Below are 13,023 nucleotides of genomic sequence, written 5' to 3' on the forward strand. Positions count from 1 at the left end.
AAGTGAATCAGTAAAGCTGATCAATTCGGAGCGCTGTGATTGTGAACTGTCTGCCAGGACACACTGGCCGAAGGGAGATCCAGGAAGGAGGCAGGTGATTGGCTGTGGGTTTGATGGAGGCAGGTGATTGGCTGTAGGTTAGATGGAGGCAGGAGATTGGCTGTAAGTTAGATGGAGGCAGGAGATTGGCTGTAAGTTAGATGGAGGCAGGTGATTGGCTGTGGGTTTAATGGAGGGAGGAGATTGGCTGTGGGTTAGATGGAGGCAGGAGATTGGCTGTAGGTTAGATGGAGGCAGGTGATTGGCTGTAAGTTAGATGGAGGCAGGTGATTGGCTGTAAGTTAGATGGAGGCAGGTGATTGGCTGTGGGTTTAATGGAGGCAGGAGATTGGCTGTGGGTTAGATGGAGGCAGGTGATTGGCTGTAGGTTAGATGGAGGCAGGAGATTGGCTGTAAGTTAGATGGAGGCAGGTGATTGGCTGTAAGTTAGATGGAGGCAGGTGATTGGCTGTGGGTTTGATGGAGGCAGGTGATTGGCTGTGGGTTTAATGGAGGCAGGTGATTGGCCCTCAGGGTGGCCCACAGGTAATCAGATGTCTCCATATCACCCACAACCAATCAGCTGCCTCCATCTAACCCCCTGCTCCATCCACAAACCTCCTCCCTGGTCTTTCTCCAGACCTCCAACCTCAGCCTCCTTCCAGCTGGATCTTCTCCATCACATCCTCTGTCCATGATGTCCAAACCATCTCAGTGTGACTGTATTTCCAGAACATCTAACATGTGCTGTTCCTCTGATCGTCTCCATCCTTCTCTCTCCCAAAGAAGAACCTCCTCGTGTACCTTCTCCTCAGTGTCTCCTCCACCTTCTCACACACGTTCCTCCACGTCTTTCGGCCGATCCTCCGCCTCCTCCATCTCCACTCTGGTCCCTCTCATAACTATCTCCCGCGTATCTCCTTCAGTTTAGGACCTCGGACCTGCTCTGATGCCTGTAGGACAGCCGGAGCTCCATCATCTTCTCCATCTCCACCTCCGAACAAACGACTGGGGAAACTATGCACGTGGAAGCTCAGACGTTCATCTCCGCTCTGTGTGTCCTTCACAGCTGACCCTCCGCCCGGACATGACCTTGGCCAACCAGTGGACGCTGAAGCTGCTCGCCAGCGAGCCGGTCCACCACGTCATGACCTTCGACCCGTCTGACAGGAACTTCCTTTATCTCATGACTTCTCATCATGTAAGAATGTCTCTTCAGGGCTCGGAGGAGGAGAAGGATGGTGGTGGTGGTGGTTGTTTCTCTCTGGATGTTTGTTGCCTCTCTCCACCTCTAACTCTCTGGCTGATTTATTCATGTCAGCATAAAGAGGAATGATATTAGCTGCGATCAGACCGCAGAGCGCATCCAGGGAATCCTCCCCGCGTCAGTTCAGCTGAGCAGTCACATAGTTGTGGTGAAGATAGCTCCGTGAAGAGCTCCGAGGGAGGAGGTTGTGGGACGCGGATCCAAACCAGTGTGTTTTAAAGCGGCCGCACCTCTCCGGTTGAATGTTCGGCGACGCCGCCGAGGTTAAAACGCTCGCCGACGCAACTCGCGGCGTTTTCTGAGGGTTTGGCGGTAAACTATGAGATGGTGAGAATGACAGCGCTTATTTTTCAATTCAGGTCAATTTTCATTTTCTGCAAGGCTTTCGATCCCTCACGTTAGTAGGACATTCAAGTGTATTTTATTTTAGTTTGTTCGTTTTTAAAATGGAATTTTGAATTTGAAGACCACGGCCATCTTGTTACATCTTGTAAAATATTTCTATCGCTCTTCATAAGCGACTGCATCACACGGAGAGAGAGGACGGCGTTTTTGGTTCGCTAACGGTGGATAATTTAAATAAATAGATGTTAAGTATTTTGCTTAAAAGTAACTTTCTACCCAATGTCTTTTTTTTTCAGAGTTCAAAATGTTTTGTCGCATGCAGAAATCAAATTTAATTTTCTCTGCAGTTGTTTATTCATTGAAAAAAAAAAAATGCAGCACGTAATTTGTTTACACAAAATTTAGCATAACGGCAAAACATTATATTATATGCCGTGCTAATTCATTTTAAATGTCCAAAGGCTTGTGTGGCTCCGGTGTTTTCTTTACTTTGAGAAAACGCCTCCAAATGGCTCTTTGAGAGGAAAAGGTGGCTGACACATGATATAGACGTACAAACATTCATTCTTTTATTGACACGTCGAAAAAATATAAAAAAAATCATTTCACATTTGTTGTTTTTCTGGAAGGCTAACTTTAGCATTCTTAGCTCGAAATGCCAACATAGATTGTACACTTTGACAGCTTTTTCTCCTCGAAGCACAAACATGTATCGACCTTCACATCTTTCTGAGACAGCTTTCCATCTGCAGCAACTTTTCTCTCCCTGGACATTTTGGGATCATTTGTATTTCATGATTGGCAGGAATACTTTATGGTCAATGCACGCGTTTGATTTATTTATTTTAAAACAATCAGACCTTTTAAGACATTCTCGCGGGCCACAGAAAATGGCGTGGTGGACCACATTTTGCCCGCGGGCCTTGAGTTTGACATGTGCTTTATCCTATAGAAGTTATTATACACTGCTCAAATAAATAAAGGGAACAGTAAAATAACACATCCGAGATGTGAATGAATTAAGAAATACTTTGTTCTTTACATCGTTGAATGTGCTGACAGCAAAATCACACAAAAGCGATCAATGGAAATCCAATGTATGAACCCATGGAGGTCTGGATTTGGAGTCACGCTCCAAATGAAAGTGTGAAAACACACGACATGCTGGTCCAACATCGATGTCATGACCTTAAAATAAGTCCATATGAATCTGTGTTGCTTCCTAAGTTTGATTTCAAACAAGTGTGATTGATATGGTGTTGCTCAAGTGTTCCCTTCATTTATTTGAGCTGTATGTATAGACAGTATACTGACAGTATACTCTATATTATTATATTATTATTATTATTTATGTCAGGGGTGGGCAAACTACAGCCCGCGGGCCACATCCGGCCCGCCGGTCTTTTAAATCCGGCCCGCCTAAGATCGGTACAGAATTCATACCTGACGTGAACGATTGAATGATCGGATCGATGAATGTTGGAGCTCAAACAGGAGATTATTTCATTTTTGGAGCTACTTGAGAATTTTCCTGCGCTGAATGACACAGATTTGCTTTGTGATTTAGCCTTTAGCGTGGACGTACTGACACACATGAATGAGGTGGATGTGAAGCTACAAGGGAAAAAAAACGGTTTGTGCATGAAATGCAAGCAAGCGTCTTCAAAACCAAGCTGGTTTTAATTTCGAAGCAAATGTCAAACGATTTTCAGATAAATCTCAGATGAGTCTGATATGTACGGTTAACAAATGTGTTTGTGTTTTTTATTATAATTATCTTATCTTGTGCTGACCCGGCCCGTCTTTCAAATTTTAAAAAGTCATTGCGGCCCCTGAGCCAAAAAGGTTGCCCACCCCTAATATATATTATCCATTTATATACATATATATGCACACTTTTTTATATACATATATATGTATAGATGGATAGATATATATGTATACATTGTGTATGTTATTCCCATGCTGATACTATTGTGTATATTAGGGGTTCTTCTCTTTCTAAATGTAAACAGTGACAAGTACCAGACTGCTATGACAAGTTGCAAATAGCGAATATCTAGCTTTCTATTTCAAAGTCAAAGTCAACTTTATTGTTCACACAAATAGCGTTACTCTAAGAGCTACAGTGCAAAAGTGCAAAGAACGATAAATAATTTGTGACAGAGAACAACAAACAATCCTCAAGTTATGCTGAGGTAGATATTGTAAGGTTTGATTTTTAAAGTGACCAAAAAGTGGTATCTGTCGGAATTTCCGGACTATTAGCCGCTTCTTTTTTCACAATTTATGGATTTTTAGGGGCTAAATCAGCTTGAAACAGCTTGAAACCCACCAAACGACACGTGGACGTTGCAGAACGCAAAAGTTTTATTCAAACTCCGAAGAAGACGACTTTAGTGGTTTTAGCGCAGGATAAAGATAAAGAGGGCAATACTTTTCCTGGCAGGCTGCTGTATTTTAAATTCTTTTTAACCAGACGTGTTACAGGCACTGTTTGGGGAAAAAAAGTATTTAAAGTATTTGAGATGAGATACACTTTAATGATCCCATGTTTGGGAAAATTGTTTGGCAGCCGCAGCAAGACATACAAGGACAAGACCAGCTGAAAATACATGCAAAGCATAAATAAAATAAATAAACTCTGAAGTGTAAAAGCATAAGATATGATCTTTAAAAAAAATGTAGTTTCTCATATTTACCAAAGTACAGGAATAAATAATGAGCGTGACAATGTGAAGTAATGCAGTACCTGATAAGGGTTATTGTATTGGGTTATAAGATAAGAGAAGATAAACTTTAGTGATCCCCATAAGGGAAACTCTTTTGTCACAGCAGCGTAACATTTATAAAGTCAAAAATAAATGTGAAATAGAAATAGAGAGACTGGAGATGGCAAAGACATCCATGAATAATCGGACATCAGGGATGAGAATGGACAACCAGAACTAAACGGAAATAAAAATAGAGGGACAATAGCAACGACAAGAATAAAATAAAATAACAAGAACAGTCCGGATGCGAGCAGGTTTGGACCAACGAGGATAAAAACAAAAGACGTCCGACGTGTATGGATGAGGGAGCGAGCTTGTGGAAGCACCTCAGATGCTCCTCAGGCGTCCAGGAAAGAGTTCCTGTATCTTCTGTTTGACAGCTCTATTTCATCAAAAGTAAAAAAAAAAAAATCATCGCATGAAAATATCTCATGTCCCGAACGGACACTGAAGGCTTCAAAACAGTCGCGTCCTATTATGTGCAATATTTAGTGTGTGCGGCTTCTTTTGAGGCGCGTTCATCGTCCCAAAACGACGGTATCGTCCATCATCTCCCTCCGTGATGTGTGTGTGGTGCTCATCTCTCTGCAGATGCTGCGGGTGAAGGTTGCCGACTGCGACCAGTGGAGGAGCTGCGGCGAATGTCTGGGCGCCAGCGACGCCCACTGTGGATGGTGCACGCTGGAGAACCGGTATGTGACGTCCAATTAACACACACACACACACACACATGCTTTGGTGCTTTGGAATTGTGGGTAAATGTTTGTCCACGGAACGGCACCGATTAACTTACAGGAACGGCTGGTTGCGGGGCGATAAAGGTTTATTTTTTTTATTGCAAAATGAAATGATCTCGTTTGTTCGGCCGGATCGCCCGCTTTCTTTCCCCGCGCTCGTTCTGCATTTCTAAACATCGTCCGGATAACGAGAGCTGGCAGGGACGGCGAGCCTTCTCCGGCTCCCGGTCTTGCCGTTGGACCGAGTAGAATTGCTTTTATTTTTTTTATCAGGCTATCAAAGCGGGGAGGAGGAGGGGGGGAGTAGCGCCGTCTACCAGGGGCGTTCTTTGGGAGTTTGGGCAGAAGCCGACACCACGGGATCACCGGGACCAACCGGGCCGGAGCGTCGGCGGGAGAACGCTGTGATTTAACGCGCTTCTATGGCTGGATATGTGTGTGTGTGTGTGTGTGTGTGTGTGTAAGGGACTCGCTTGGTTGCTTGGTGATTAAAGCAGATCAGACAAGATAGTGAATTTTGTTTTTGCTGCAGCTCTGTAGGCCCTGGCATTGCCATTGGCCATTCAGAACTGGAAGAGTGGAACTGATGAAGAGCTGTGTGTGTGTGTGTGTGTGTGTGTGTGTGTGTGTTTGCATGTGTGTGTGGTCAGACTGTCTCGTTGTCATCCCCCTGTCTCCTTTCCTTATTTATCTATCTGCCGTCTCTTTATTCCAGTCCCTTTCTCGCTCCGCTGCGTTTTTTTTTTTTTGTTTTTTTTTTTGCACCCTTGTGCTTCTCTGCCTCCTCTCTCGCCGTCACACTCTCCAGTAGCTTTGAGAATTCAGTTATGCCCCCTCTCAAGCGCTCTCTCTATCTTTGTAGTCCTCCTCCTCCCCCCCGATGCCCTTGTCTTCCTCTCTATCCTTCTACAAAGGAGCGTTGATTGTGATGATGATGGTGGGAGGGAGAGCGCACACTGGCTCTTTTGACAGGGAAATGTCAAAGTGTGTAAGCCCATGTATAAGTGTCAGCATGAGTGTGTGTCGCTGTCTGGCTCTCGGAGGCCAGGGAGCTGATGTCATGAGCGTGCGTGTGTGTGTGTGTGTGTGTGTCACAGTTTGTTTCCCTGTTTAGCCAGCTAAGTCCGCCGCCGGGCTACCGCTGCGTGGTCAGAGGTCGCGGGGTCGCGGGGGTGGACGGTCACCTCCATCACCTCGCTTGCAGGAGATGGAGGTTCCGCTCAGGAAGTAGCTCGCACTCCGGGAAGCCACGCCGGCAAATGTGGGTGTCCGTTCGATTACATGCACGGTTCTGACGTCTCTCAGCACGTCGGCGTTGACTGCGAGCGTGTCTGCACGCCCGCCTAGCTCGGCACGGTGGTCTGAGAAAAGAGCCAGTCGCACCCCCCCCTCCCGCCACCGCCGCCGCCGCCGCCCCAGAGATAAAGCCTCAGTCCTTGATCACTCTTTTCATGCCGGAGCCGGTTTAATCTGCCACATGTCAGAATGAAAGCACTTCAGTATCTTTATTTGAATCAAATTATGCATCATGTGCAGTCGTTGTTATTCACAAATTATCATACTTATCTGTATGCACCCGTGTCACGGTGACTGTGTGTGTGTGTGTGTGTGTGAGGGAGCGCGGTTACGAGCTCATATGTTCCCCCCGCTGTCTAACAGGCTTCCCACCTTATCCGACGCAGACACTTTGGAGGTGATGAGCTTTCTCGGGTCATATTTTAGCTGTTTAGTCGCCTCTGCCTATTTTAAGAAGCTGTTTGAAAAAGCTTTTAGAGTCGGCGTGCCGCGTGGGAGGCAGGTGATGAGTGTGTTTGCATGTGTCTCCTTATTAGCTGTTTTCTAGAGAGGAGGAAAAAACGCATCGAATTAATTCCCCCCTCGTCGGTGCAAGCGATCGGATTGTTTCCGGCAAAGTCCAGGAAAGAGCGGGAGGGTTTTTTTTTTTTTTTCGCCCCCCCAAAACGTCACATGCTGTTCGTTGATCTTCATCCGCATGTGATCACATTTCCTGGACGGCCCAGAAGTCCCGGGGTTTACATGAAGGTCCACTTTTCTCCTCCGCGGCTTCAAAAACAAAAATATCCTCACGTTCGGGACTTCAAATTGTCCATTTAACGTTCGATTCATGGCGATCGCGAAATGTCGCAGGATGGAATGGCAAAGGTGGATCCCGGTTGCAAAGCTAATGAGAAAAAAAAAACAAACCCACGTTCGGGCGGCGTCTTCATCGGCGAGCCATCGGAGCACTTTGACACGTGTGATTTGGATCACGGCGTGGCGGGAGATGTGTATCTGCGGTGCGGAGGAGAACCTGCACAGGGCGGCGGCCCATTCAGACGCTGAATAGAGCAAATCAACAAGGCGGGGGATGGAAAAAAAAAAAACAAACGTGTGAAAAAAACAAACCGCTTCCATTTCCCCGTGGCGTGCACCTTAGAAAACACCCCTAGAGGGGGTTTCACACGCACAGATGTGCACGTGCGCACTATTACAGGAGTCCCCGTATTTTAGGATTTTACACGAGTTTCATGATATATCCCCGAATAGTTTGGATTTAATTAGCGAAGTGAGGCGAGTCTGGGAGGAGAACATGAAGGAAGGATAGAAAATAAACAAATCGCTGGCTGCTGCGTATTGAAGAATCTGGGAAAATAGAAAAACCCCTGAGACGAACCGGCTTCACCTTCGCCAGACAAACGTCGTATTAACGACAAATCGACGCAAGTGCGCGGTTTGTGTGCGTGTCCGGCTGATGTTCAACAGCTGGATGCTACAAGAAGCTATTTATTTTAATGACGGCGGCGCGGCGGTTAGCGCTTTCGCTTGATAGCCAGAAGGTCTCCGGTCGGATCTCCGGCGGAGGCCTTCCTGTGTGGAGTCTCCATGTTCTCCACGTGTCTGCGTGGGGTTCCTCAGGGTTCCTCCCGCAGTGGAGACCCCACATTGTCCAGACGTGGGAACCAATAAGGGAGTGGTGGGACGTCTCGATGTGTTGGTAGTCCTGCGATCCATCCAGGGTGAATCCCGCTTCTCGGCCGACGACACCCCGCGTGACCCCGACTGCACGGCCGTCGGAATAGATAATCAATGAACGAATGACTTTATTGACCCGAATGCAGGGCACGAGCGCATCAAATCCAGCCGCTCGGAAACGATCAGACAGGAAAAAACAGAAGCCGAGGAAAATAACGCGTGAATCCAAAACCGAGAAAGAAGAAGCAGGTGGGTGGGAAAGCAGAAGTCGTCGGTGAAAAAAATCCCGCTCCCGAATCCTGCTCGGCTTCCCCTTTTTGTTTTTTTTTTCCGACGCCAGATGGTGCATTCATCGTATTCATCCGTCAAAAAAAAAAAAACGTGGACGAATTAAAAAGGGTCAGACCTTTGGCTTTCCGGACGAGAACGTAAAAAAAGCCATCTGGGCTCCGCCGGGCAAAGCGCTGGTTCTTGCGAACGATGCCTCCCCTGTCCAGTCGTCTGGCGCGCACGTCTTCTTCTGGAGTGGCCCTGCAGAGCCACTCCACAATTTGACTTCCAATCCGGCAGGATCGAGGATCTTGACGATTATGTTGCTGGCGTGCAAATACACACTCACAAGCCTCCAGCTGTGGAGGCGTGGAGGCGGAGGGGGGGAATGTGCCGGTCAGCTTGTGCAGAAGGACCGGGCTGAAAGGCTCCTCTTTGCGTTGTGAAGTCATTTTTGTCCTGAGTCGCAGCCCCGCCGATGAACCGGGCTTTGTGGCGGCCGCCGGCAAAGTTCATTAGCCGGATTCTGCGAGGCCACCTTGTCCGATGAATGCCTCGCCGCTATTCTTCTGCCTGAGAGACGTGGCGCGCGCACACTGTACGCTCTGTGCAGGAGCAGACAAACTCCAACATTCATGGATGAACAGACGGTTGACCGGCGGAGATTAAGAATCAGTGGGGTTTTTTATTCGGCGACTCGTAAGCTGTGTCTGATAGTGCCTGTGGGATGGTTACCATAGCAATGCGTGTGACCCGGAGTCAAGTAGCCTCTTGTATCGAGCTTGACAAACTGACAGGCGAGGTCTGAATGTGGCTTTGGGAGACCGGAGCACCTCATACATCCGTGATAGACGGACCGTGAAACCCGGAATTCATCAACGTAAAACACCATCCTCGTCCGCACAAAGGATAAAAAAAAAAAAGGAAGGGGAAAAAAAAAAACCTCGGCGCAAAAGTTGTATGCTCGCGCAGGCTGACAGCTGACCGACGCTTGACGGCCGGCCGCTGACAGGCAGGGAGATGATCAGATTCTGGGGGGGAAAGGACATCGTGCTATGGAGGTTAATAAGAAAATGATTGGAGCAATTTCTGACTTTGGCCGTCTCCACTGTCATGTGTAAGGCGGAGATAGAAATATCCCCGAGTTCTCGCCCGGCACGTGAGATAATGGGATTTGCACGGCGCGCGCGCTCCGCTAACACGACGCTAACCTCCCACACTGCCTCCCCGTCTAGATGCACCATTCAGAAGGAATGCACCCGGGGGTTGTTGGCGCGCTCCTGGATCGGCATGGGCGAGGGGCCCCAGCAGTGCCCGACCATGACTCTGACCCCCCCGGAGATCAGCATCTCTGCAGACATCAAGGTACCGACCGGCCTCCGACTGTACTTCATCCGACAAACTCGAGTTCCCGCCGCCGCCGCGTCGTTTCGGCCGTCTTTAGCGTTACCGTAAAACATACAATTGGCACGCCTTCAAGTGCGATTTCAAGGAGCCGGCGTCACGTCTCGGGTGTGACATGTTTACCTCTGTTCCCAATCATATCTCCCGGCCAGTGGACGGCAGCGGCGGGGCGTAGCGACGACGCCATAATTAGCCGCCATGAGTACATTTGACCTTTAATTACAGTTTGTAATTACTGCAGGCTGAGAGAGACAGGTCATTAATTGGTTCATTAATTGCGGATATTTGCTTGTTATGTGGGTCACTTTGGCTGCGATAGATGCAGCAGCTGCCTGAGTCACCGCCGAGCCGCAGGAAGCTTCGGGCTCAAGGTTGTCGTCCCAAACAGGAAGCAGCGGGCGGAAACCCGCCGCCCAGCCAGGAAACGATCAATCCGACTGAACAATAACAACGGGGGAGGGGACGCGTTAGCACAAGTTCCTGGGTCTTTATATGGTGAAGCATAGGAAACGTCTTGCTCTTCACTCTTTTTTTTTTTTTTTTTTTTCACACATTTGAAATCATTTAGCTGAAACCCGCCATGTCCGCACCGTGTTTCCCGTTATATATCTGTCTGGTTTCATCACGTCGGCGAATTCGGACGCCGATCCAGCTTGGCGCCATCTGTCTCCGAAAAGCCGGCTCTCTCCCGAACTCCCAGACGGACGGGTGTCAATGAGAGCGCTGTATCCAAAAACGCTCTCGCCAGGAGCGTCGACATGTGTGGGCACGCACAGCTGAATCTGCAATCTTTGTTTTTCCGTCCAAGGATGTCGGCATTCTAATAAACGGCAGCGTACCCGACCTGGTCGGCTCTCGGGTGGAGTGCGAATACGGGCAGGGGTTTTCTACAGACGCCACCTTACACTTGGACTACGGGCCCGCTCAGATCCAGACATGTCCGCTCCTCCCCCGGGAAAGCTACCGGCCCATCCTCCCGGGCACAGGTGAGACCCGTCGCATTTCCTCGCCCGATACGAGTACAGTCGAGGACTTTCATTTTTACGTTTCCAAGATGCTGAGCCGCATCGTATCAGATGTAATTTCCCCTCTCCTCTTTCAAAGTGCTCCAAAGTCAGTGTACCTTGTAAGATGTCAGGCTGTCTTGTTTATGTTATGACAGCGATAGCATCTCGAATGTTGAAACACGCCGCCGTGCCTTTGTTTTTTTTTTTTCTCCGCAGATCATCTCGCCGTTTCTGTGGCAATAAAAGTGAACGGCACGTCCGTGGTATCTGGGAAGTTCATCATCTATGACTGCGAGAGGACCGGAGCAATAAACCCAAAGACGTCGTGAGTCACGCATTCATTGTGCTTTCTGTTTATTCACAAAAGGCTCGCCGACACGCGTTAGTGAACAAGTGACTCGTGGAAAGTATGGTTATTAAATCACAATCGGAAGAGAAATGACTTGTTTCGAACTTCTCTCGGGTTTCTTCACTTGTACACTTGTCATATCGACGGAGGTCCGTCAGACTCGCCCATGCATGGAGTCCGGACTATTGTGGTATCCTCATATCCGGGTTGCCTACGACGAGTGTCCAAGGCCTGCACACTGGCCAGATGTTCTGACTGGAGCAAGTCAATGTGAACACATGACCGGCCTCTTGCTCTACATGTTTCCCTTTGGGGGCCAGAGAGGTTTCAAGGTGTTGGTCCCCACCTACGGTCAATGGTATCGCACCATCTTATCTAGTTGACCTGGTGAAGTCGCACATTTCTGGATATGCACTTGGCTTCCAGGGTACCAAGGGGCCTTTTCTTCTCATGCACTAACTACGTCAGTCAGGCCTGACCCGGCGGCGCTTTAAAACAAAGCCGAACCCTACTTGCTTGCAGGTGCATACAAGTCTTGAGTGGCGTTGTCGACTTTTCCGAATAGCACGGGGGCGCAGTGGTTCGCGCTAAGGCCTCACCCCAAGACGGTCCCTGGTTGGACTCTGACTTTCTGTGCGGAGTCTTCCATGTTCTCCATGTGGGTTTCCTCCAGGTTCTTCCCGTAGTCCAAAAACATGTAGGAGCTTTAGTGAAGATGCTAAATCATCCAGAAAGTGTGGTAAATGGTTGCATGCCTCAGTATGCGCGAGGTTCAAGCTTCAATCCCCGTTGAGCGACAGATCCGAATACTTCCTTGTAGTCTGCCCTTACGTATGCCGACATCAACTTGCTACCCGCTTTGCTGGAGATCCTGGAAAATATATATTTCTTTTTAAAATGCAGCGAGATACCCATCGCCTCGAAAGGCAAGGCTGTTCGAGCCGCCCGAAATGTCGCTCAAATGTCAGCCGGGGCCTCTGTGGCATTGTAGCCAAGGTGTAGCTGGAGGACAGAGCGGCACAGCTTCTCCGCTCAGTCTGTCTCCACGGTCTTCCCACTGTATCCTTAGGTCCTTTTTTTCCCCCCTGCTTACAATTTAGGCCTCCAAGGGTAAATACTGCTGACACATCCCTGAGAGGGCTTATTGTATATTTGGCTTACTCAAGGTTTCTCAGCACCGGATCAAATGTAGGATTAATATGCCTTAAACGTTAAGCCAGAGGAAATTGGATATGTATGTCTGCCCGATCTTGTTGTGATGTTTGTTTTTGTGACGGACCGCGACTTGTATTGCCTCATCGCCCCGCCGTTTCCTCATATCTGGAGGCAATCCAGCTGGCTTCCCACCTGCACGTCGGACCAAGTCAGGGGATCCACTTTATCTGATGGACAGATTTTAGGCTTAGAGGGGCATCGGTATGTTGTGTGTGTGTGTGTGTGTGTGTGTGATTCCCCAAGACTGAATCCATTTGGGCGTGTCCCTTTTGTTCCCTGTGTGAGATGGGTCTGAGGGTGTAAACACAGCAGTGGCAGGTATATGTGTGCGAGACACCTGATGTGCGCGTGTGCCGGTGTGCACGGCGAGGTCCAAAAGTGTGAAATTAGACGACGGTTTGTTGAAGGCGATAATGAGCAAAGTGCCATTCTCACAGGATGAGCGTCGCGCTGCAAACTGCAGAGCTGCTATTCTCTATCTGATTTTAATCACTTCAAGCTGTTTTGTTTTTTTTAAATAATCCCCGAAGAGAGCCTCATGACCCAGTTCTGCTCGGCAAGGCCCGACAGCGCTGACTTTTTGTTTAGCGCTTAATGAAAAAAAAAAAAAAAAAAAAAAATGGCCATCAGTCAGGTTTCTGTG

The 13,023-nt window shown here is 48.3% G+C and overlaps 1 protein-coding gene across 1 annotated transcript in view; it reads left to right on the top strand.

The window, feature by feature from the left end:
• The window catches only part of plxnd1 (plexin D1), an 80,088-nt gene that overhangs the window by 6,738 nt on the left and 60,327 nt on the right, over positions 1–13,023 (top strand). The window contains exons 3-7 of the mRNA XM_086141324.1: positions 1,109–1,240; positions 5,017–5,117; positions 9,641–9,770; positions 10,618–10,795; positions 11,033–11,141. Of these exons, the coding sequence (XP_085997450.1) occupies positions 1,109–1,240; positions 5,017–5,117; positions 9,641–9,770; positions 10,618–10,795; positions 11,033–11,141 (650 nt within the window). The remainder of the gene's footprint in view (positions 1–1,108; positions 1,241–5,016; positions 5,118–9,640; positions 9,771–10,617; positions 10,796–11,032; positions 11,142–13,023) is intronic.

The sequence above is a fragment of the Fistularia commersonii genome, chromosome 34, assembly GCF_037954325.1.
Source record: "Fistularia commersonii isolate RoL2024-O1a breed Wild chromosome 34, RoL_Fcom_v1.0, whole genome shotgun sequence".
NCBI classification, from domain to species: Eukaryota; Metazoa; Chordata; class Actinopteri; order Syngnathiformes; family Fistulariidae; genus Fistularia; species Fistularia commersonii.